Source organism: Pelophylax lessonae (genome assembly GCF_965119305.1).
Source record: "Pelophylax lessonae genome assembly, chromosome: 12".
In the NCBI taxonomy this organism is placed as follows: Eukaryota; Metazoa; Chordata; class Amphibia; order Anura; family Ranidae; genus Pelophylax; species Pelophylax lessonae.
In genome coordinates, this window is record NC_138779.1 from 180,352,366 (window position 1) to 180,377,872 (window position 25,507).

A 25,507-nucleotide genomic window follows, 5' to 3' on the forward strand; every position below is an offset into this window, starting at 1 on the left:
AGGAGATTCCCTTTACTTTGTTTCCTACAGGAAAGAAATCTCTCAAAAGAGGAAAACTTTTAGCAGTCTAGCAATTTGGGATCATGGGTGGAATTGCTGCGGTTCTGCCTGCGATTCCAAACTGCACTGCAATGCTGGCAAAACACAGCACGTGTTTTCGGGTGCCATTCATTTTAAGTGGCATCTAAACGGTGTGGTTTTGTTGTGATTTATTACACAATAAATTGCGGCAAACCCCATTGCACCAAGCTGGTTGCCCAAAAGAAGCTGCTGCTCTTTTTTGGGAGAGGAGCTTCACTGGATGCGGTTTGCCATGATTGCATGGCGACTTATCGCACCATAACTGGACCGCGTTTAGGTGCCATTGAAAATGAATGGCACCCAAACTTGTGCTGCGTTTTGCCAGCATTGCAGTAAGATTTGGATTTGCGAGCAGAATCATGGCTATTCCGCAACGCTAGATGTGAACTGGGCCTGAATAAGTTACTACCAGAACAAGTGTCACCATTTGAGGATTTTCCATCACCTCTTGTTTTTGACAACTCTCTAATTTCCCATTCACATCTAGCGATTTGGAATCCTAGGCGGATCCGCTGAAATTCTGCCTTTCCAAAATCCCAAATTGCACTTCAATGTTGCCAAAATGCAGCACACGTGTTTGTGTGTGATTTATCTTTACACCAAAACGCAGTGTGGTTTTTCTGGATTTATCGCGCAAATGTCGCTTAAACGCGCTTAAACGTCACGTTAAGCCTGCTGCCCAAAAGAAGCTCCTGCTGCTTTTTGGGTGACAAGCGTCACGCAATGCAGCTGCCATGCGAAAAATTGCGGCAAAACTCCACTACGTCTTGGCTGTCGTTGAAAATAAATGACACCTGAACATGCGTTTTGCAGTTTTTATTATGACTTGAGATTGCAGAAATTATGTCCAAGATCCCAAAACACGAAATGTGAATGGAGCCTAACATTTTGGATTTCCTAGACAGAGGATGAATCTTCCTAGTGGGGACACAGGCAGGAAAAAAACCTTATAAAATAGGGATTTTCCTAATTCCCCTTACTAAAATACTAGAATAAAAAAAATAAAAAATTTTTGACTTCACATACACTTTAAATATTTGTTTTTGTTTAATCCAAATGTGTCCTCCGTATGCATCTTGTTGAAAAAGTTTGTTTGAAACAGGATGTGGAAGTTGATGTTTTAGGAAGTAGAATGGGAAGGTGAGCAGGGAGCAAAGGAAGGCCTTCATGTTGTAATCACAGACATGCAGAAAAGCAGAACGTGTTCCTGCAATCTCCCTCTCCACCCTCTGGCTGTAGCCCACGGTGACCTCACCTCATTGCTATGGTATGCTGCGCTCACAGAGCTTGTCAAGATCACTAGATCAGTTTAACTTCCAGAGACACTCCTCCGATATACTGAGCTAAATTAAAATATATCTAAAGCCAATTTTATTTTTTACATTTTCAGTGGAGTAGGGGAGGATTAAAACCACTGTCCCTTCTGGAAGATTAACCCCCCCCCCCCCCCCCCCGGCTATGCTCTGGTGGCTGCTCAACGCTTTGGATTTATTCTTTTTCCTTTCCACAGTGATGATCAATCAGTTATAGAGCAGATCTCCCTAACGGGGACACAGAACAAACCTGACAGTGGTTCTACCTCTTCACCACTCTATCCAAATCTAAAATAAACACTTTTCTTTTAGTTATGCTTTAAAGTGGAAACCTATCTAATCATTAACCACTTCTGGAACAGAAGATTTTCCCCTTAATGACCAGGCCATATTTTGCGATTCAGCACTGCGTTAGTTTTTATGGACAATTGCGCGGTCGTATGATGCTGTACCCAAATAAAATTTGTTCTTTTTTACCCCACAAATAGAGCTTTCTTTTGGTGGTATTTGATCACCTGTGCAATTGTAATTTTTTGCGCTATAAACAAAAAAAGAGCGACAATTCTGAAAAAAAAACAATATTTTCACATTCTGCTATATAACATTCTCAAAAAAAAAAAAGTAAAAATCCAATTTTTTAACATTTTAGGCCAATTGTTTTCTGCTACATATTTTTGGTAAAAAAAATCACAATAAGCGCATTTTGATTGGTTTGCGCAAAAGTTATCACGTCTACAAACTACGGGAAAGATTTATGTAATTTTTTTTTTTTTTATACTAGTAATGGCGCCGATCTGTGAATTTTTAGCGGGACTGCAACGTTGAGGCGGACAGATCGGACCCCTAACTGACATTTTTGACACTTTTGGGGGGGAGAATCAGTGACATTACTACAGTAATCAGTGCTAAAAATATGCACTGTTACTGTACTAATGACACTGGCAGGGAAGGGGGTTAACATTGTAGGTGATCAAGGGATTAAATGTGCGCCTAGGGGAGTGATTCTAACCTTGGGGGGCGTGGCTTGTGACATGATCATAGAGACCTGTGATCATGCATAGAAGGATCACAGGTGCTCTGTGATCATTCCAGGCAGAAGAACGGTCAGCTGTGTTTACAATAGCCGACCATTCTTCTCTCATAGTGGGGAGCGATCGCGGGTGTCAGGCGGCAATCTGAGCCGCTTGACCTGTGCATCAGCTTTCCCACTGCCGAGTGGGGGGGGGGAGCGCGGCACGCGCTCGCTCCCGCTCCCTAGCTGTCTGTGCGCGACCGACGTAGGTCTATGCCGGTTTGCGCAGGAGTCATTGGCTGACTGACTTTGGCAGCAGGAGCCAATGGCGCAGAGCTGCTGTCCCAGCCAATGAGGAGGGAAGCCCCAGGCAGCGGATACACACCTGAAATATCGCTGGATCCAGATGGACCTGAGGTAAGCATTAGGGGGGCTTCTGCACACAGGTTTTTTTATCTTAATGTATACAATGCATTAAGATAAACACCTGCCTTTACACCCACTTTAAATCCATGGGTTTACTTCTACTTTAAATCTGCTCCCACCCCCTCCTAACTCCTATACTACCCTGTAGATGTAGAAGATAGATTTCTATATTCTATATACCGTCTGGTTATGTGACCTCTATGATGGTCGAGTTCAGGGGGGAGGAAGGAGAGCAGCAACAACTGCTCCAATGCCTGTGCAGTGACGTCACTCATAGATTTACTATGGGGCATCCGTTGTCATTCCCCCTCCCCTGAAGCTGGGCCTGGAAGTCATCCATCTTGTGACCAGATCGGAGCACCCTGAGAAATAGGGATGTATATATATCTTTCTTCTACAGGCAGGGTGGATAAAAATCAATGAAAAAAAAAATAAATAAATAATTTTTTTTTTTTTTTATTTAAATCAGATTTTTACACCAAAATAATTTTATTTAAAAAGATAAAATCAATCTGAAGATAGTTTTCTATTAAAGATACATTAATTTAATTTATTTAGCATGTAATGGAGCGTAGTTATGTAGCATAAGGCTGTATATTCTGCAATATTTACATTTTTGGTAAACTCATTCAATGAACCCAAGCTTTGCAAGTTAGGATAACATCCACTGCATTGATGCATTCACACAATTTCACAGAAACCATGCGATAAAACAATGTTCAGGATTATTCCTTTATCCCATTGTTTTGCAAATCCATGTACATTACAAACTGTATGATTGGAATCAATTCTGATATCGCTGTTTTACCAACCTGACAGCTGCTTATTCTAAATAGGAAACCTTCATTTCTCTGTCGCTCATTGACAGACGCAATCCTCTTGATTAATATCAATTGGGTTATACTGCCCCCTACAGGAATAGGACACTAGGCAGGAAAAACGTTCTGGCCACACCTTAGGGGCAGTCCCAGAGGGTATATCCTCTCTCTCCCTGCTACAGGATGTCAGTTTTTTTCCTGTCTAGTCAGGAGTAAGGACCTAAGTTCCTTGCTGGGATCTTCAGTCCTGGCAAGATTTTTTTAGATAAATCCTTTTTTAGTTAGCTTTTTTTCTCCAGTTGTTCCTGTGAGATCTTCAAGCAATTATGCCGGATCTGGGCGACGGGCTGGATGTTGAGGTCCAGTGGTCACCCCAGCCGGCCTACAAGCGCGTGCAGACTCCAGCTCCGCGCTGGGTCGGCCGCGACACATTCAAGCAATTATGCTGGAGCTGGGCGATGGGCTGGATGTTGAGATCCAGTGGTCACTCCAGCCAGCCTACAAGCGCGTGCAGATTCCAGCTCCGCGCTGGGTCGGCCGCGACCCATTCAAGCAATTATGCTGGAGCTGGGTGACGGGCTGGATGTTGAGATCCAGTGGTCACCCCAACCGGCTTGCGAACGCGTGCAGGCACTAGCTCCGCTCTGGGTCGGCCGCGACATAGTCCCACTGGTCGGGGACTGGCCCTGCGAGTTAAACGTCTCGCCAGGACGCCTACGACCAATCTGAATTGGAGTCGCGGCATCTGTGTTGGCCGACCGCCCCCCACCACGGTGGAGAGGGGTTCTGTCAGGAGTTTGTGTCCGCCGGTTTCGGTATGGTAAGTAGAAGGTTCCCCCTCTCCCTCTGTCGAGTGGACGTTGGCCCCTCCGTGGGATAATCGGACCCTCCTAATCCCGGGTTCCCCTCTATCCGATAAACATACTCCTCCTATCTTCCCCACCGATTAAGGGTTGGTAAGTAAGACCTGTCCTGTAAAGATTCCAGGAGGCTTGGTTAAAGAGCTTACTATCCTGTAAAGTCACGACAAAGGTGTAAAGGATGGAGTATGGGGCCGCATTACTAGTAACACGGTCATACAGTTTGTCAGACACTTACCGTTCAATCCCTAAGACGAGCATGCAGATTGTCAGATACCTACCGGTGGTTCGGTCGGTTGCAGCACGGAACACTAGCCTTTGGAGCGATCGGTCGGCTGCAGCATGGAACCCAGGACTAAAATGGTCAGGTATGGGGCCGCGGGCGTTACCAGTGTAACTTGGTCGGCTGCAGACGCGCGGAGCGCCATTCTATCGTGGGCCACGCGGGGCCGCCATTTTGGCGTAGCCCAGATGTCCCCGCTATGGCGGCGGCCATCTTGGATCCACCCAGCCTCGTGGAGCAGTCCTGTAAAGACAGCGCTGAGAGCAGTCCGGTAGGAACTTCTGTGCATCAGGGGGTGAGCCTTGGGGGTGTCTCTTCTCTCTCTGTGGGGGCTCCAAAGCGATCACTGAGGGGCGCTATTGCGCTGAGGGATTACTTTAAAGAGAAAAAAGTTTTTTACTTTAGTTTCAAATTTTGTCATTTGTTTGCTGAGAGGTTCCTGGCTTTGCCATGGATCCTGCGACACACGTAATCCCACCTGATCCCCTCGAGGTGACCACGGGACCCTCCAACTCTCCACTTACTATAGATGCATTATCAGCGGTCCTGGAGGCTTTTGTATCCCGGGTGGAGGTGGAGGTGTCAGTTCGGGTGGCTGGTGAACCTGCAGAAGTCATCTCTGGTTCCCACCAGGAGGCTGGAATATCTGGGCCTAATTTTAGACACATCCCTGGCAAAAGTGTTTCTTCCTGCGGAGAAACTCCAGAAGATTCAGTCAACGATTCAGTTGTTGCTGTTCGTCAACTGGCCTTCCCTTCGGACTTGCATGAGGGCCCTGGGACTGATGGTGGCCTCCTTCGAGGCAGTACCGTTTGCCCAGTCCCATACCCGAATCCTTCAAAAGGAGATTCTTCTCAAATGGAACCGGAATTCCGATTCCCTGGACAATCGGATCCGGCTGAGCGAGCGGACCAGGGAGTCTCTGGTCTGGTGGCTTCGGTCTCCGATGCTCAGGGGAAGTCATTTCTTCCGATATACTGGACGATTGTCACCACGGATGCCAGTCTATCCGGGTGGGGAGGAATTCTCTGCAAATTATCTGCTCAGGGGCTTTGGTCCCTGGAAGAGTCCAGGTTACCGATAAATGTATTGGAACTGAGAGCGATCAGACTTTGTCTGATTCACTGGACCGAGCAGCTCCGGGGCAGCCCGGTGCGGATCCAGACGGACAAGGCCACGGCAGTGGCTTACGTCAATCACCAGGGGGGCACCAAGAGTGTTCTGGCGGCCATAGAAGTGGCCAGCATTCTTCGTTGGGCGGAACGATTTGTTCCAGCTCTCTCCGCGGTATTCATTCCGGGGGTGGAGAATTGGCAGGCAGATTATCTCAGCCGTCCGATTCTGGATCAAGGGGAATGGTCTCTTCATCCAGAGGTATTTCACCAACTGTGCCTTCGTTGGGGAACCCCGGATGTGGATCTGTTGGCATCTTGGCTCAACAGGAAGGTGCGAAGGTTTGTAGCTCGCTCCCGCGATCCTCTAGCGGACGCCGCAGACGCGCTGGTCGCCCCGTGGGGGCAGTATCAGCTACTGTATGCCTTTCCTCCTCTCAAATTGCTGCCGAAACTTCTGCGCAGGATAGCGGTGGAGGGAATTCCAGTTATCCTGGTAGCCCCGGACTGGCCTCGTCGGGCCTGGTACGCCGACCTGGTCAGGATGGTCGCAGACGTTCCTTGGCAACTTCCTCTCAGGGAGGATCTGCTGTCTCAGGGACCAATCTTCCATCCTGCTTTACGATCGCTGGCTTTAACGGCCTGGCTATTGAGACCCAGGTGCTGAAGGACAAAGGGTTGTCAGCTTCAGTTATTCCTACTCTAATTAAAGCAAGGAAAGCGACTTCCAGAAAAGTCTATCATCGCACATGGAAGTCTTACATCACATGGTGTGAATCCCTTGGGTTTCCTCCACGTTCTTACTCGGTGGCCTGAATATTGGCTTTTCTGCAAAAGGGGGTTGAGCAGAAGCTGTCCTTGAGCACTATCAAGGGTCAGGTTTCAGCGTTAGCAATCTTCTTTCAGAGGCCTCTAGCTACTCATTCCTTGGTGCGGAGTTTCATCCAGGGGGTGCGGCACCTGGCTCCGCCGGTGCGTGCGCCCTTGCCGCCCTGGGATCTTAATTTGGTGCTGTCGGTTCTTCAGAAACCTCCCTTTGAAAATAACAGGGAGATTCCCTTGCTTACTTTATCCCAGAAGGTGGCCTTCTTGGTGGCTATCACTTCTGCACACAGGGTGTCAGAACTGGCCGCATTATCCTGTCGTTCCCTATATCTGGTGGTTCATAAGGATAAGGTGGTTCTTCGTCCGAATCCATCCTTCCTTCCTAAGGTGGTTTCAGATTTCCATCTAAATGAAGATATTGTGTTACCTTCCCTGTGTCCTAAGCCCAGTCATCCTCGGGAGTTTGCGTTACATTCCTTGGATGTGGTTCGGGCGATCAGGGTATACTTGAATACTACGGACTCGTTTCGTAAGACGGATTCACTTTTTGTGATCACGGATGGCCCTAAAAAGGGGTTGCCTGCATCTGCCGCGACTATCTCCAGATGGATCAGACAGACAGTGGTACAGGCTTATTCTTTTAAGGGTCGGGTTCCTCCGTTCCCTGTTAAGGCGCACTCCACTCGGGCGCTTAGTGCTTCCTGGGCCTTCCGCCATCAGGCGTCAGTGGTCCAGGTTTGCAAGGCGGCTACCTGGTCGTCGGTTCATACCTTTACAAAATGTTACAAAGTTGATGTGCTGGCATCGGCGGATGCCTCTTTTGGCCGCAAGGTTCTGCAGGCCGCTGTTTGAGGAGACCGGTGGTCTACCTCGAGGGTTTTTTTCTGTTGGGTTTTCAGTTGAGTCTCATCCTTTTGTCTGGTGAGCCTTTAAGACTTCTAGTTGGCACCGGTTGGGCCTTCTGGATTGGATTTTGATTTCCGTTATCCCACCCCTCATTTGTGGCACTGCTTTGGGATGTCCCAATTGATATTAATCAAGAGGACTGCGTCTGTCAATGAGCGACAGAGAAAATTGGATTTTTTGTAAGAACTTACCGTAAAATCCTTTTCTCTTAAGCTCATTGATAGACGCAGTACCCGCCCCTCTATTTTTGAGTTGGGTTGGGTTAAATTCTCTGACACTGCTTTGTGACATAACTGACATCCTGTAGCAGGGAGAGAGAGGATATACCCTCTGGGACTGCCCCTAAGGTGTGGCCAGAACGTTTTTCCTGCCTAGTGTCCTACTCCTGTAGGGGGCAGTATAACCCAATTGATAGTAATCAAGAGGACTGCGTCTGTCAATGAGCTTAAGAGAAAAGGATTTTACGGTAAGTTCTTACAAAAAATCCAATTTTCCTTGCAAATATTAAAGATTCTAACTACCAGCAAGAATAAGTCTGTACATTTACAGAGCACCTGTCATTTCAGATCCATCATGGCAGCACCTGTTAGCGGGCATCTCATCTGCTGCTGCTACGTCCCTCGCCTTGTTGTGTCGCTGCCACATCAGCAGCCGCCCTATTAAAGTGAATGGGACTGTCAGTGAATCAACAGCGGGTCAGAAGAAGAGCTGCTCCGGGAAAGAGATGATAGTTGCGGTTTTAATAATGTATGATTTTAAATCGATTTGATTTAAATCAAATCCACCTTGTCTACAGGGGAGTTGGGAGTGGGGGCAGACTAGATATGTATAGCCGGACTACCGCTTTAACCTAGGTTCACACTAATGGGATGCGGGAATCGCTGTCATCTGTGCGTGTTTCCCGCATTCCAATCGCACTGCCTTGCACTACGCTGCTGGTATGTGTAGAGTTAACGACACCCCAAACACGGGTCACAAACACAATGCGTTTGCCTGTACTGGATCACATAGTACAAAATAACTATGCAATGTGATTTCAGTGCCGCTCCAAAAAAAGGTGCAATCACTTCTTGGGTGTGATTATAGCCCATTCAATATGAATTTGCTCGAATTGCACCGCACTGAATCGCAGGTTCCTGTGTGATTCACATGCGTTTCATACTGTGCACCGAGGCTTAAGCTGGTTTCTCTTTACCACTGTGCCAGGGTGAATCTAGGCTGGCTGCTGGCTATTTATTTTGAAAGGTGCAAGCTCCTCTATCATCCTCTAACTGGCTTTTTTTTTTTTTCCCCCCCCTTTAGGCTAGGTTTACACATGTCCGGTGCAGTTTTGTTCACCGGTTCAGGTGCAAATTTTTTATATGAATTCGCACCTGAATTGGGCTCAAAATCTCCTAGGACTCTTTAAAAAAAAAAAAAAAAAACGGACCGAGGCTGTCCCAGACAGGTGTGAACCAACTCCATTGCAATCCGGTCTGTTTCACATGTTTTGCAAATTGGATGCAGTTCAAAACGCATCCAATTCGCATATATGCAGTGTTAATTTTGTCAACGAAAATGTTTTTGTCAGTGGCACTTTTACAGTGACGAAAACTACAGCTCATTTTCATCCACTGACTAAAACTATGACCAAAATCACATCCGTTTTTATTGGCTGGACGAAAATGTGAAGCAGGGACGTTTACTAACTTCTGGTTTTCACTGAGCTTCGCCTGCAAGCAAGCATGTTGAAGCGACTGTGTGCACCATCCGTGATGACTGGCAGAGACCAGAGCAGCACTGTGCATTACAGGCCATCCCTTAGACCTGAGACCACCTTCCAGCACTGTGCAGCATTACAGGCCTCCTCTGAACAGTAACCACCTGCACTGTGGCATCCAGAGCACTGTGCATTACAGGCCATCACTCAGACCTGAGACCACCATCCAGCACTCTGCAGCATTACAGACCTCCTCAGACCACCGTCCAGAGTGGCTAAATCTGTATCTGTGAGATTGTTCAAACCTTAATACCATAAATAATAACCTATTCAATTTTTTTTTTCTTACTCCAGTATATAATGAATTTGGAAATTCTATAGAAATGCGTAAAATAATGCATTACAATTTAACTAAACACATTAGATTTTGGTTGACTAAAGATTTTTTTATTCTAAACTAACTAAAATACGATAACTAAAATGGGACTAGAACTAAAATAGCATTTTAGTCAAGACTATAACTAAATCAAAATTTGATGCCAAAATTGAACACTGCATATGTGAACCGAGCCTTAGCGGAGTCCAACTAGATCTGAAAGTTGCAGTACCATTATTAAAATAAAGATCTTTATCTTTGTGCTAAAGCTTCATACATGGAGCCTACTGATTCCCTGTGCTCACTTTCCGACACTGTGGAGCTCGATTGGCATTTGCCATTAAACACCAGAATTGGCAGGTCTGCCACTGGCGCCTTGTGCTTTTCTCACAAATGAGCAGGTTCACCCTGAGCCCGTGACAGACGTGAAAGGGTCTGGAGAAGCCGTGGATAATGTTATGCTGCCTGTAAAATCGTTTAGCATGACCAGTTTGGTGGTGGATCAGTGAAGGTCTGGGGAGGCATATCTATGGAGGGATGCACAGACCTCTACAGGCTAGACAATGGCACCCTGACTGCCATTAGGTATCCCATTGTCAGACCCTAGGCTGGTGTAGCGGGTCCTGGGTTCCTCCTGGTGCACAACAATGCCGGCTTCGTGGCGAGAGTATGCAGCCAGTTCCTGGAGGACGAAGGCATTGATAGCATTAAATGGCCCCCATACTCACCTGACCTAAATCCAATAGAACAATTCTGGGACATTAGGTTTTAGTCCATCCGACGCTGCCAGGTTGCGCCTTTTCAGGAGCTCAGTGATGCCCTGATCCAGATCTGGGGGGAAATACCCCAGGACACCATCTGTTGTTTTATGCCACGACATGGTCAGGCATGTATACAAGCACGTTGGGGCAATACAAACTCCGGAGTACCATTTTGAGTTGTAATGAACTTTCGGGGGGTCTGATGGAAATTAAAATTATCAACCTACAGAGGGCTGAATTCAAACGATGTGGTATCTTTTTGTTCCTAACACATTACCCAATCCATATCAGTATAGATATCCAACAATATATTTTTCCCCCTTGAGATCTGATGTTTTCAAAGTGTTGCTTTAATTTTCTTGAGCAGTGTAGAAAAGCCAAATCAAGAACAGTACATCTGTATGTTATTATCCAGCGAGGCATTGTAGGTCGAGCATACTAGATACAAATATACCTACAAAAGTTGGCATACCCCAATATGCTCACTCTGCAGATAACTTGTTTTTCTATTTCCACACTCTTCTGTGAAAGATGTATAGCTCTTTTTAATTGTAAAAAGGAATTAGATTCTTTTCAAGAGTTATTTCTACTAGATACGCACTGGAGGGTTAAACTGAAGTCCTGCATGCAGGGAAAACAAAGGTCTTCAAGTGGTTACATTGACTTTATTAACTGTTATGCCCCATATCAACCATTTATAGTCAAACCTTGCTACTGGAACTGATTACCTATTTAGTTATACAGTATCTCACAAAAGTGAGTACACCCCTCACATTTTTTGTAAATATGTTATATCTTTGTACGTGACAACACTGAAGGAATTACTTTGCTACAATGTAAAGTAGTGAGTGTACAGCTTGTATAACAGTGTAAATTTGCTGTCCCCTCAAAATAACATACAGCCATTGATGTCTAAACCACTGACAACAAAAGTGAGTACACCCGTAAGTGAAAATGTCCAAATTGAGCCCAATTAGCCATTTTCCCTCTTGCTGGTATCATGCGACTTGTTAGTTACAAGGTTTCAGGTGTGAATGTGGAGCAGGTGTGTTCAATTTGGTGTTATCGCTGTCACTCTCTCATACTGGTCACTGGAAGTTAATCATGGCACCTTATGGCAAAGAGCCCTCTGAGGATCTGAAAAAAAAGAATTGTTGCTCTACCTAAAGATGGCCTAGGCTATAAGAAGATTGCCAAGACCCTAAAACTGAGCTGTAGCGCGGTAGCTAAGACCATACATCGATTTAACAGGACAGGTTCCACTCAGAACAGGCCTCGCCATGGTCGACCAAAGAAGTTGAGTGGATGTACTCGGCATCATATCGAGAGGTTGTCTTTGGGAAATAGACGTATGAGTGCTGCCAGCATTGTTGCAGAGGTTGAAGGGGTGGGGGGGTCAGCCTGTCAGTACTCAGACCATATGCCGCACACTGCATCAAATTGGTCTGCATGGCTGTCGTCCCAGAAGGAAGCCTCTTCTAAAGATGATGCACAAAGCCTGCAAACAGTTTGCTAAAGACAAGCAGACTAAGGACATGGATTACTGGAACCATGTCCTGTAGTCTGATGAGACCAAGATAAACTTATCTGGCTCAGATGGTGTCAAGCATGTGTGGCGGCAACCAGCTAAAGAGTACAAAGACAAGTGTCTTGCCTACAGTCAGGCATGGTGGTGGGAGTGTCATGGTCTGGGGATGCATAAGTGCTCCTGGCACTGGTGAGCTACAGTTCATTGAGGGAACCGTGAATGCCAACATGTACTGTGACATACTGAAGCAGAGCATGATCCCCTCCCTACAGAGACTGGGCTGCAGGGCAGTATTCCAACATAACAACCCCAAACACACCTCCAAGACGACCACTGCCTTGCTAAAGAAGCTTATGGTAAAGGTGATGGACTGGCCAAGCATGTCTCCAGACCTAACCCCTATTGAGCATCTGTGGGGCATCCTCAAACGGAAGGTGGAGGAGCGCAAGGTCTACAACATCCACCAGCTCCGTGATGTCATTATCGAGGCGTGGAAGAGGACTCCAGTGGCAACCTGTGAAGCTCTGGTGAACTCCATGCCCAAGAGGGCTAATGCAGTGCTGGAAAATAATGGTGGCCACACAAAATCTTGACACTTTTGGGCCCAATTTGGACATTTTACTTGGGGGGTGTACTCACTGTTGTTGCCAGCGGTTAACACATTAATGGCTGCGTGTTGAGTTATTTTGAGGGGACGTCAAATTTACACTGTTATACAAGCTGTACACTCACTACTTTACATTGTAGCAAAGTGTCATTTATTTAGTGCTGTCGCATGAAAAGATATAATAAAATATTTACAAAAATGTAAGGGGTGTAATCACTTTTATGAGATACTGTAGTTACCTAGTTAGTCTGATTGAAAAAAGACACAAGTTCATCTAAGTCAACCGTTAAATGGGGAAGGAGCAAAAAAAAAAAAAAATATTCCAATCCTATATAGGCAATCCCCATACCCACAGTTGATCCAGGGGAAGGCAAAAAAAACCCAGCAAAGCATGATTGTTTGCTCCAGTAGGGAAAAATCCTTCCTGAATCCCCGAGAGGAAATCTGATATTCCCTGGATCAACTTTACCTATAACGATGATATCTTTTATATGTTGCCAACCTGTTGTCCATTGCCTTTTGCAGAAAATTTCAAGAAATGGAGAGTCCACCAACCCCAGCTGTTAATCCTAAGAAGAAAGAATCCAAGAGCTGTCCATGTGTGATCCTGTAACTATTTGGCCCATGACCCTCCCCAGATGGCCTCAACGGAGACACAGCAAAAGGATGGGAAAGTTTAAGCCACTTGTGGATAGCACGCAGCGTTTACGCCATCAGCCTGCCCATAATTGGTCCCTGATCCAGGCCAATCTTGCTGAAACCTGGAGACATCACGTGACTTCCTCCCATCATGCTGGGGAGTAGCTCTGAAGGCAGCGGGGACAGATGCTTTATTCTACTACAAAGAAATGCAGTTTGCACACACTCCCTTCATCTGTGCCGACGCTTCAATATGTTTTTTAATGCTGGGAATCTGCATGTAAATATATATTCTGTATATATATTTTATATATATTTTATGTTTATTTTAGTGTTCCACAAGCTTTATGTACGTGCTGAATTTGCGTACTGGAGAGACTGTTGGAGATTCTCCTACATATTATCTGAGATATATCCTAAAGACACTTTTTTTTTTTTTTTCATAGCATTGGTTTCCTTTTAGGGCCAGTCCACTCAAACCAGTATTTTATTTACAGGTGGGTGTTTTAAGAGTTGCATCACCCACCATCATTTTATATTCGTGGGAACTCCAGTGGTGAGATCTCTGCACTGGTGCTTTCAGCTGTGTCGTCCTGTCGCAGCTATGATAGTGGCCGTTTACTTTGATACCCCCCTAAGGCGGGGGCTGGAAATGCCCGATTCTGACCAGTGATCTCAAAAAAGCAAAAAAAGCCTGTGTCATTGGGTGGACTGACCCTTTACTTTAGCGGTATTGGTCGACTGTATTTTTTTTTTTTTATTTCTCTTGTACTTTTGCTTCTCACTGCCTTTCTTCTAGCAGTGTAAGTTACACTACAAAACCTCTAAAACTAGATTGTGTTGTAAATCCCTGATCTACATGCTTTTTTGGTGGTGGTGAAATAGACCTACCTAATACATGTTTTATTGGAGGATGGTTGTTTGTTTCCTATTTCATCCACCTTGTTATGGTACTTGTATGCATAAGATCGAAGTTTAATTCTTACCAATTTTCAAGAATTGAATGATGGAATAAAACCTAATGAAATTGACCATGGAGCCCCATTGAAGCAAAAGACTAAAACTGTGGCTGCTGCACCGAAAATGCAAACCTACATTAAATGATTATTTGTCAGTAACTAAAAAAAAAGGATCAGCTGCAGGCAGCCTACAACCATACATAGTTCCATGCTGTGTTTGGTGATGGTCATCTTAGTAGAGTAAAGCCCCATACACACGCACCGATTGTCGGCCGAACGATCGGCCGTCTTTTGTCCAGTGTTGGTTGAAATGTGCTCTAGACTGCACACAAATTTTGTCGGCCAACAACAACCAACTGCAGAAGTGATGTCATGTTCTGGTCTACTTTTCGTGTGTTTGTTTTTTCTTCTCTGAGCATGCCCAGTCTTGCTCATCTGCTGTTTGTCGGCCGAATTCTGTACTGACTGGCGAACAATCGGCCTTTCTGTTGTTGGGCAACAAAAATTTTATAGCATGCAGACCAGATTTTGTTCGGCCGAAAAGTCGCAGTCGGTTGTCGGAAGCATCATACTAATAAGCCAACAATCGGCCGATCGGACGTTGGCCGAACATTTACGGCCGACAATCGGTACGTGTGTACGGGCCTTTACAGGACTTTAGTTCCTCATATTATGACTGTCCCTGATGACTAATTGGGTAAAGACCCAAAAGCAGCAGGACAGGTGGATGAAGCACAAACTGGGAGATCCTTGCACTACAAGTCCTTAGGTACAGCTTCCCCTTAAGCAAGGAGAATAGTGGTCAGTACAGTGATAACTTCATTAAATCTCCACCTAGATCAGCCTAGCATTCAGCAGAATAGTGCCTTGGATGACCTCACACTAAAGATATATAGCTATGAGGCTCCATTTGCAGGTAGTATGTTACTTTTTTCAAGAATTCCAAGACAAAAAGTGAATATTTGAGGGTACTTGCTCCCTATAACATATCAAATCTTTCCTTTTAAAGAGGTCAAGATTAAACACCTGGGTTGAAGTACATTAATACAGTTCTGCTCTTAAGTTTACATACCCTGGCGGAATTTGATTTCTTGGCCATTTTTCAAAGAATATGAATAATAACACAAACTTTTCTTTCACTAATGGTTAGTGTTTGGCTGAAGCCATTTATTATCAATGAACTGTGTTTACTCTTTTTAAATCATAATAACTGAAACTACCCAAATGACCCTGACCAAAAGTTTACATACCCCAGTTCCTAATACCGTGTATTGCCCCCTTTAACATCAATGACAGCTTGAAGTCTTTTGTGGTATTGGTGGATGAGGCTCTTTATCTTTAGATGGTAAAGCTGCCCATTCTTCCTGGCAAAAAGCCTCCAGTTCCTGTAAATTATTGGGCTGTCTTGCATCAACTTACAAGTTTGAGATCTCCCCAGAGTGGCTCAATGATCTTGAGGTCAGGAAACTGAGATGGTCACTCCAGAACCTTCATTTTATGAAGCTGTAGCCAATAACCTGTCGACTAGGCCTTGTGTTTAGGATCATTGTCATGTTGGAATGTTCAAGTACGTCCCTTGCGCAGCTTTTGTGCTGATGAATGCAAATTTTCCTCCAGTATTTTTTGATAACATACTAAATTCATCTTGTCATCAATTCTGACCAAATTTCCTGTGTCTTTTGTAGCTCACACATCCCTAAAACATCAGGGATCCACCTGTTTCACAGTAGGAATGGTGTACCTTTCATCATTGGCCTTGTTGACTCCTCTCCAAATGTAGCGTTTATGGTTGTGGCCAAAAAGCTCAATTTTGGACTTGTCACTCCAAATGACTTTGTGGCAGAAGGCTTGAGGCTTGTCTCTGTGCTGTTTGCGTATTGTAAGCGGGATACATTGTGGCATTTGCGTAGTAATGGCTTTCTTCTGCCGACTCGACCGTGCAGCCCATCTTTCTTCAAGTGCCTCCTTATTGTGTATCTTGAAACCGCCACACCACATGTTTTCAGAGAGTTCTGTATTTCACCTGAAGTTATTTGTGGGTTTTTGTTTGCAACCCAAACAATTTTTCTGGCAGTTGTGTAGAATCCCTCATTTTCCATTTCTTGATTAGAGTTTAAACACCGCTGTTTGGCATTCTAAATTCCTTGGCTATCTTTTTATATCCCTTTCCTGTTTTATACAGTTCAACCACCTTTTCCTGCAGATCCTTTGACAATTCTTTTGCTTCCCCCATGGCTCAGAATCCAGAAATGTCAGTGCAGCACTGGATGAAAGATGCAAGGGTCTGTCAGGAGTCCAGAAACGCGTTGACCTTTTATACACACACACTAATAGTAAACAAACAGATCACAGGTGATGATGGTTACCTTTTAAATAGCCATTCATACCTCTTTGTGTCAACTTGTGTGCATGTTATCAGGCCAAAATCACCAGGGTATGTAAACTTTAGATCAGGGTCATTTGGGTAGTTTCTGTTATTATGATTTAAAGAGTAAACACAGTTGCTTGATAATAAATGGCTTCAGCCAAACACTAACCATGAGTGAAAGAAACTTTTTTGTGTTGTTGGCCATTTTTCTGAGAATATGAACAAGAAATCATAAATTCTTCCAGGGTATGTAAACTTATGAGCACAGCTGTATAAACTGGAGATTTTGCAGTAAGAATGGGTTTCAAGTAAACCCGTTAAAATTCAGCCTGTAATGGAGAAAAGTGCGTAAGCAGAGGTGCCAACAGGGCAAACAGGTGCTATAAAGATTAGCTGGTCCAGAGATGTAGAACCTGAAAGTATAGGAAAAGTTGACATTTTCTCTTATAATGTTAAATTGGACCTATATTCTGGCCCGCTTTTTGAGGCTCCTAATAGGTATTTTGAATCTGCATATCACATTAAAGATCTAGTATGCAGGTTTGGTGTGTGTTTAGAGGGACAAGCTCAATCTCTTTATTAACGAAAAAAATGGTGCTAACCAAAAAGACCTGCGCAAAGGATATTATTTGACACCAGGGACTTCTCATTCAATTAGTGAAATAAATTGTAAATTAATTATAAATGAATTAAACTTCCGGGAATTGCTTCCACACTGCGAGCTGCAATCTGAACGTAAAAACGTTAATAATGAATAGCAAAAAGTGAAAACTGCGCTCAGCATTAAAGTGCTATAGGTGCATTAATGAAAAGTGCTATAGGTGCATCAGTGCATTAGTGATATGTTCACAATCAGTAAATATGCAAATACAATGATATATAAATAAATAAATATATTGACATTGATTGGGCTAGAAAAGTCCTTAAAGTGCTCTGTGCAACTGTGCAAATCTAAATCTTCAGCAATCTTGGATTAGATGGGAACCTCCACCACAAACACCTCCACCCAGTGGTCAGATGATATACTCCTTACCAGAATGCGATGACCCCTTAATTACAGGGGGTCAAACCCGGCATATCACTCCACATTGGCTCAAGGTTATCCTCATCACTGTTATCACCTCAAATGCTTTGACAAGGTTCCGGATCTCCGGACATTAAGGTGCAAAGAAAGATAAAGGAAACTCCAATAGTGTTATACCGTTTGATACTGGATTTAATAAAAGATATATTGCACTTACATCATAGCGGTGTTTAAGCGCCTGTAGTACAAAGTATACAGCTGGATCCCCCTGATGACGTCAGCGCGGCTGACGAAACGTGCGTCGGGAGCGTGAGACCGTAGAGTTCCGGTGAGGCGTGGAGCGAGAGCGGCGTCCCATCCACCAGACCAGCTGTATACTTTGTACTACAGGCGCTTAAACACCGCTATGATGTAAGTGCAATATATCTTTTATTAAATCCAGTATCAAACGGTATAACACTATTGGAGTTTCCTTTATCTTTCTTTGCACCTTAATGTCCGGAGATCCGGAACCTTGTCAAAGCATTTGAGGTGATAACAATGATGAGGATAACCTTGAGCCAATGTGGAGTGATATGCCGGGTTTGACCCCCTGTAATTAAGGGGTCATCGCATTCTGGTAAGGAGTATATCATCTGACCACTGGGTGGAGGTGTTTGTGGTGGAGGTTCCCATCTAATCCAAGATTGCTGAAGATTTAGATTTGCACAGTTGCACAGAGCACTTTAAGGACTTTTCTAGCCCAATCAATGTCAATATATTTATTTATTTATATATCATTGTATTTGCATATTTACTGATTGTGAACATATCACTAATGCACTGATGCACCTATAGCACTTTTCATTAATGCACCTATAGCACTTTAATGCTGAGCGCAGTTTTCACTTTTTGCTATTCAATCTCTTTATTACTTTTTAGCTGATAGCTGCTGCTTCCTCTGACGTGGCTTACTGTAATGTTTAATGTCTGTTTATGCATCCTTTTTGTCTTTTAAGTTTTTAATTTCCCAGGTTTGTGAAATGTTTACTTTTGGGGAACATCTCACATATGCAAGTACTAGATGGAATATTCCCTAAAACATCCTAAAATCCTACACATTTCTGTGTGTAACACCATAAGAACTTCACATCTGCAGTGCAGGGGGAAAGGGAGTTCAGTGAAACACACCTCTAACGCCCTAAAGACATCAGCATTCCATTGTTAACACTCAACAGCATCCGCTTCAACAAGCCTTCTGCAGATTTCTAGAAGCCATCAAGACATCGATCAACTCCTGTCTTGAGTGTTGGGCTGGGTTCACACCTATGCAGTTTGCTTTTGTGCTGTTCTGTGCTTTTTGTGTTTTTGATGCATTTTTCAAGCAATTTTTAATGCATTTTGTCTTGCATTTTTTTTTCGCTCAATGTTTTATAAAAACAGTGGTGTACAAGCATTGCAAAGCATGTACTAAATTAGTTTGGTAATACAATGTAGTTAGAACATATTTTGTGGGTTTAATGTGTAATGCGTCTGACAATACAGCAAAACAGACGTAAACATAGAGCACGTTGAAACAAAAGATAGATGCATGATTTCCCCGTCGTGCAGGGAAAGCGAGGTACAAAAAGCTCCACCGCCCTTCTCTGAGTGATTGACAATTCTTGTAGCCAAAAAGTGCAACACAGGGTTGAAGTAAAGAAAGGTAGAGGCAAAGAGGAAAGAGCAAGGAAGAGAAAGCTACTTTCTTTCATTCATTGATGGACACAACTCCTGATATTCTTAACTGTTGGGTTATACTGACAATATGCTGGCAATGGGAGCCGTGGGCACCCCCCCTCCCATCTTGTGCCTGACCTGAGGCCTATGGATCCCTCCTAGGTCCCTGGAAGCCTCGTGGTGGTGCCATTTTCCTGTAGCCTTTGTGCTGCAATGCACAGTGTCCATTTTGCAGTGGTTTGTCATAGAAGACAGTGGCGGCCATAACAGTGGAGCCCTATGGGCGGCGATTTCGGCAGTGCCCCTCCTCATCCCTTGGTGCCGACTCCTGGATCCTTTCCTGATTGCCGTACGTGCAGTGGAGATTCGCCTGATGGCTGCGGTTCCTGGTTTGTGGGGTTGTGAGTCTGATGGGGTCCTCTCCCTCTCTGCTGAGGATTGATTGGGGCTCTGTGACTGGCAACCGGGTGTGCTGCCAGAGTGGTGGGGGAGTCCCTTAGTTGTGTTTTTTACACTTTTTTCTGGCTACTCATGGAGTCTATTAGAGCACATCTCCCCACCTGATCTCTGAGGCCGCGGGGCTCTCCGGGTCCCAACCATCCATCGACGCACTGACTGCGGTCCTGGAGTCCTTTGTGTACCTGGTGGAGTTGGATTTTGAGTGACGGGCTGGCAAAAAAAGCTGCCCCCACCTTCCCCTGTCTCATCTGTCCCCTCAGATCTTGAATTGGATTTGGCTACCATGGACGTGGGTCACCCTGCAAGGGTCTGCGAGCACGCACCCTGCAACCTCAGATAGTGAAGAGGATTCCTCCACTTCTGCAACCGCGCACGAAAAAAGGCATTGGAGGACGCACTGATGTGCATGAGACCTTAAACAAGGAGGATACAGCTGTGACAGAGGCGCGGGTCCCCTTTGCCGCTCTGGATGGCTTGTGAGTACCAAAGGTGTAACCTTTCCCCTCCTATTTTGACAGAATTGTCACTACAGTGTGGGGATGACCAAAGCGTCCCCTTGGGGTCCCTAAGTGCTTTGCTAGGCGATACCCCTAACAGGAGTCCCTTCTTAAGAAGCGGACTGTTCCACCGGTGGTGGACACTCCGGTTTCCAGATTAAACAAGGTAACCATGATTCTGGTTGAAGAGTACCCAGCCTTTAAGGACCTAGCTTACAGGAAGGCAGAGACTGTGGCCCGTAATATGTACACCCTGGCTGGTTCGGAACCTAGGCCGATAGTCACCATTGCCCTGGTGTCACAGACTCTGACGAAGTGGGCTAAGCTTTTACGCCATGACCTGGAGGGAGAACAGCTCTCCTCCTGCCTTTGCTGAGCTGGTGGACCAGCTGGTCCATGGGCTACAGTTTATCTGTGATTAATCTTTGGATGCAGCTCCCCTAGTGGCTCGGCTCTGTTTCAACAGTGGTTCTTTGGCGTGTCTTTTGGCTCAAATGCTGGTCTGTGGACCAGACTTCTAAAAAGGCCTTGACTGATCTTCCGGTTTATGGCGTACGCCTGTTTAGTGCTACCCTGGATGACGTCATTACAGGTCTCACAGGGGGAAGAGTACCCTTCTTCCACAGGCTACTAAGGGGAAGGGCCCTCGTCGGCTCGTAAGTTTTGTTTTTTTTTTTTTTTTTTTTTTTTTTTTTTTGTTTTTTTTTTTTTTTTCGTCCCTCAGGGTCGACTGCAAAGGGATTGAAGCAAGGGAACTTGGTCTGGCAAGTCAAGAGCGGGCCTCTCCAGACCCGAGAACAAGGCTCCTTTAGCTTGAAGGTGCGCCCTCACCCGTATCTGGGGTGGATCTCTTTGCTGGTTTCCGGACCCGTGGACTTCCCCCCCGGTACAAGACAATTGGGTCCACAAAGTAATGCGGTCCGTCTCCAAGATCGAGTTTCATTCTTGTCCTCTGGAAAGGTTCTTTCTTTCCAACGTGCGACTGTCCCTGGTCCGCTTACAGGCTCTCTTTGGGGTAGTGCAAGACCTTTTACTTCAAGGGGTGATTGTCCCGGTTCCGACTTCAGAAAATTTTCAGGGTTTTACTCAAACCTGTTTACAGTTCCCAGAAAGGAAGGCAAGGTGCGTCCAAATCCTGGACCTTAAGGTGCTGAACTGCTTGTGCAGGTGCAGAAAGACAGAACGGAGACTGTTCGCATGGTGGTGGCTTCCCTGCATCAGGGGGATTTACATGCCCCCATTGTCATTAAGGACGCTTACCTTCACATTCCAATATGTGTTGGTCACCAGCACTTCCTCTGCTTTTCTGCGGGAGGGGAGCATTATCAGTTTGTGACGTTACCCTTTAGTCGCTCCTCGGGTCTTCTCGAAAGTGTTTGCCCCGATGCTAGCATTGTTACATCAGCATGGGATCGGGGTCCTGAGCTACTTGGACGACCTCCTTCTGCAAGCAGAGTCTACTACTGGTGGAAAACCTGAAGATCTCCATACGGACCCTGAGGAAGTTTGGCTGGATTCTGAATCTTCAGAAGTCTGCCTTTTTTTGGTTGGTCTGCCTGGTTTCCTTCCACAAAACTAGACTATCTGGGTCTGACTCTGGATTTGGCCTTAGCCAGAGTACTCTTTCCTCTGGACAAACGCCAGAAACTGCAGGCTGCAATTTACCTCCTGCTGTCCAGCAGAAGGTAATTCTCCCTTTACTTGCATGTGAGTGCTGGGCCTGATGGTGTCTACCTTTTTGAGGAGGTTCTGTTTGCACGATTCCATACAAGGTCCCTGCAAGGGAGATTCTGATCACATGGGACACGACTTCGACATCTCTGGACAACCAAATCCTGCTGAGCCGAGGTGCAAAAGGGTCCCTGATCTGGTGGCTTCGTTCTCGGGCAAGACAAATCCTCTCTCTCTCATTGGACAGTGGTCACCACAGATGCCATCCTGTCCGGGTGGGGAGGCGTTCAACAGAAATTCTGCTCAGGGGCTCTGAACCCTGGAAGAGTCCAAACTAGTGATCAATTTCCTGGAGCTCCGAGCGATCAGGCTGTGCCTGGAACATTGGATGCATCATCTTCAAGGATGTCCAGTGTGCGTTCAATTAGACAATGCCACAGTTGTGGCTTATGTCAATCACCTAGGGGGCACAAGGAGTGTCCTGGTGGCTCTGGAGGTAGCCAGCGTTCTCAGGTGGGTAGAATGTTAGTTCCAGCCCTTTCCGCCGTACACATTCCTGGAGTGGAAAATTGGCAGGCAGATTATCTCAGTGGGCAGGTGTTGGACCAGGGGGAATTGTCTCTTCATCCGGAAGTGTTTCATCAGTTGGGTCTCCGGTGGGGCACCCCCGAGGTGGATCTGTTGGCATCTTGGCTCAACAGAAAGGTGCAGAGGTTTGTGGCGTGGTCACAGGATCCTCTGGTGGATGCCACAGATGCGCTGGTGGCCCTGTGGGGTCAGTATCGTCTGATTTACACCTTCCCTCCTCTCAAGCTTCTGCCAAGACTTCTATGCAGCATTGAGGCAGAAGGGATTCTGGTCATCTTAGTGGCCCCAGCCTGGTCGGGCTTGGCACGCCGATCTGGTTTCGCTGGTCGCCGACGTTCTATGGAAGCTTCCTCTGAGGGAGGATCTGCTGTCCCAAGGGCCAATCTTCCACCCTGCTTTAGTCGCTGACTTTGACGGCTCGGCTGTTTGAAAGCCAGGTACTGAAAGATAGGAGTTGGTCTGAATCGGTGATTCCAACGCTGTTAAAAGCTAGGAAATCTACTTCTAGGAAGATCTACCATTGTACGTGGAAGATGTACATCGTGTGGTGTGAGTCCCTTGGGGTTCATCTTCGCTCCGTCTCGGTGGATCTTGACCTTCCTTCATGGGGGGGGGGGGGGTTGAACAGAAATTGGCCTTGAGTACCATCAAAGGCTAGATGTTGGCTTTGGCGTCGTCTTTCAACGACCCTTGGGCACACACTCCCTGGTGCATACCTTTCTTCAGGGTGTTTACCATTTGGTTCTTCCAGTGTGGTCTCCGGTGCCGCCCTGGGACCTCAGTTTGGTGCTTTCAGTCCTCCCAGAAGTTTACCTTTGAGATTCGTTAGGTGGTAAAGAAGACGTTGTGTTGACTGGCGTCGTTATCCTGTCGTTCACCTTACTTGGTGGTTCCCAAAGTAAGGGGGTTCTTTTCCCCTGTCCATCATTCCTTCTAAAGGCTGTCTGTGAGTTCCATTTGAATGAACACATTGTGTTGACTTCCCTGTGTCCCAGGCCAAAACATTCTAAGGAAATTGCCTTGCATGCCTTGGATGTGATCCAGGCAATTGGGGTGTACCTGGCACATATTGAGTCTTTTAGGAAGTTAGACTCACAATTTGTGCTTATGGATGGGTCTCGGACAGGGTTGTCCTGTCGTTCACCTTACTTGCTGGTTCACAGATCCTCTGTGACCATTTCCAGATGGCTCAGACAAGACGGTTATTCAGGCCTATTCCATTAGGTGTCAGGTTCCTCCTTTCCCTATCAAGGCGCACTCTACGTGGGCGTTCAGTGCCTCCTGGGCCTTCCATCATCAGGCATCCGTAACGTAGGTTTGCAAGGTGGCCAACTGGTCGTCGGTGCACACTATTACGAAGTTCTGTAAAGTGGATGTGTTGGCATCTGCGGAAGCCTCTTTTGGCCGCAAGGTTTTGCAGGCTGCTGTTTTGAGGATTTGGTCCTCTCTGAGGGTGTATTTTTTTTTTTTTTTTTTTTAAGGCTGGCTCCAGTTATTTTCGATTGAGCCCCAATTTCCTGGTTGGCTGTTTTTTTAGCCTTGGGAATTTTTTTGCTGTTTCTCTCCTCCCCATTTAACACTGCTTTTAGACTTCCCAATGGTTAAGAAGAATCTGGAGCTGTATCCATCAATGAATGAAAGAGTTGAATTTTTGACTTACCGTAAAATCCATTTCTCTGAAGTTCATGGATGGACACAGCACCCATCTCTCTGTAGAGGTGTATTTTCTCTGACACTGCTTGTAAGAAAAATTATAAAACGAGTACTTATTACAGAGAGAGAATAACCCCTGCGACTGCCCATAGGTGGAGCTAGACTTTTTTTCCTGCCTATTTCCCCTACTGTAAAGATCTCCTAAACTTGCACCGTTTAAGAGATATTTACATTGCATGCAGCCGCTGACGCCATCGGCGCATGTGCCCTGAAGAAACGGCCGCCCCCACGTGCATGTGGCTCTGGACAGTACTACAGCTGAAGTCCACAGACACGGAAGGAAGACGGGCTTCTTTGCAGGTGTCATATAATGTGGTAGTAAACAATGTATGCTAGCACATTATGCATTTACTTTGCAGGGAATGGGAAAAAAATTGAAGACTTTACTTCCTCTTTAATGTACTGTAGTGCGTTTCTGCAAAAAGCAATAGGTGTGAACTGAGCCTAAGCCCACTTCTTACAGCTTGGTTGATAGGTGTGTACATTCCTATTAAAATAAGCTTAGACAGAAAATTGGCCTGTCAGTCTTAATTTTTTTTCTAACACTATAGGTTGTCTAGCTGTCTAAGTTTAGTTCTAAATGCGCTAACAAGTGTGCAGATTGGAAAGTGATCGCAAGGTCACAACTCACGCACTTCATGCTTTCTTCTTGGTCAAGGTATTGGCGTTGTAGTCACTCATTCTGTGCGATTGTGTGGTCAATAATAATAGCCTGCATATTTTCTTAGGGATGAGTTTACTAAACCTATTTCAAGGCAAAATAAAAATATATGCAGCACATCTGTGCATAATTCTTTCTTCCTTCCCCCCCCCCCCCCCCCGACTGCAAGTACAGAAAAATAACTGCTTGTGTACTCCTATTTTGCATAACACAGCTCTGAATCTGTAAGTACATGGTGTCAGCCCTCCCTCATTTATTTCTGATGCATTACAAAGAACAAGCCTTTCCTTCCCGATCTTGATAACTCCTCCTTCTGCAAAGAAAGCGATCAGCTCTCATGAAATTGGGCAACATTGAGTGATGCCTGCACGTACCTTGAACAACTTCTCAAGGCTGAAACCTATGTTCTTCAGACAGGCAAGGTTCTGATACTGTTGCCAGGGCTGGAGCTCGCCACTAAGTGCTACCCTCACCAGTTCCATTTGGCCAGTTACTATGATGGACAGCTTCATTGGCCAATAAGAATGTGCAGGCTGGTAAGTTTTGCCTTTCAGAATGGCCTGGCACTTAACCTTGACAGGAGGGTTTGGAGGAATGTTGGGGTACCTCAGCTGCAGCAGTGC

The 25,507-nt window shown here is 45.5% G+C and overlaps 1 protein-coding gene across 1 annotated transcript in view; it reads left to right on the forward strand.

The window, feature by feature from the left end:
• The window catches only part of RRAS (RAS related), a 106,359-nt gene extending 92,630 nt beyond the window's left edge, over window positions 1–13,729 (forward strand). Inside the window, exon 6 of the mRNA XM_082273224.1 lies at window positions 13,133–13,729. Coding sequence (XP_082129350.1) covers window positions 13,133–13,220 — 88 coding nt within the window. The 3' untranslated portion in view covers window positions 13,221–13,729. The remainder of the gene's footprint in view (window positions 1–13,132) is intronic.
• Window positions 13,730–25,507: the final 11,778 nt, after the last annotated feature.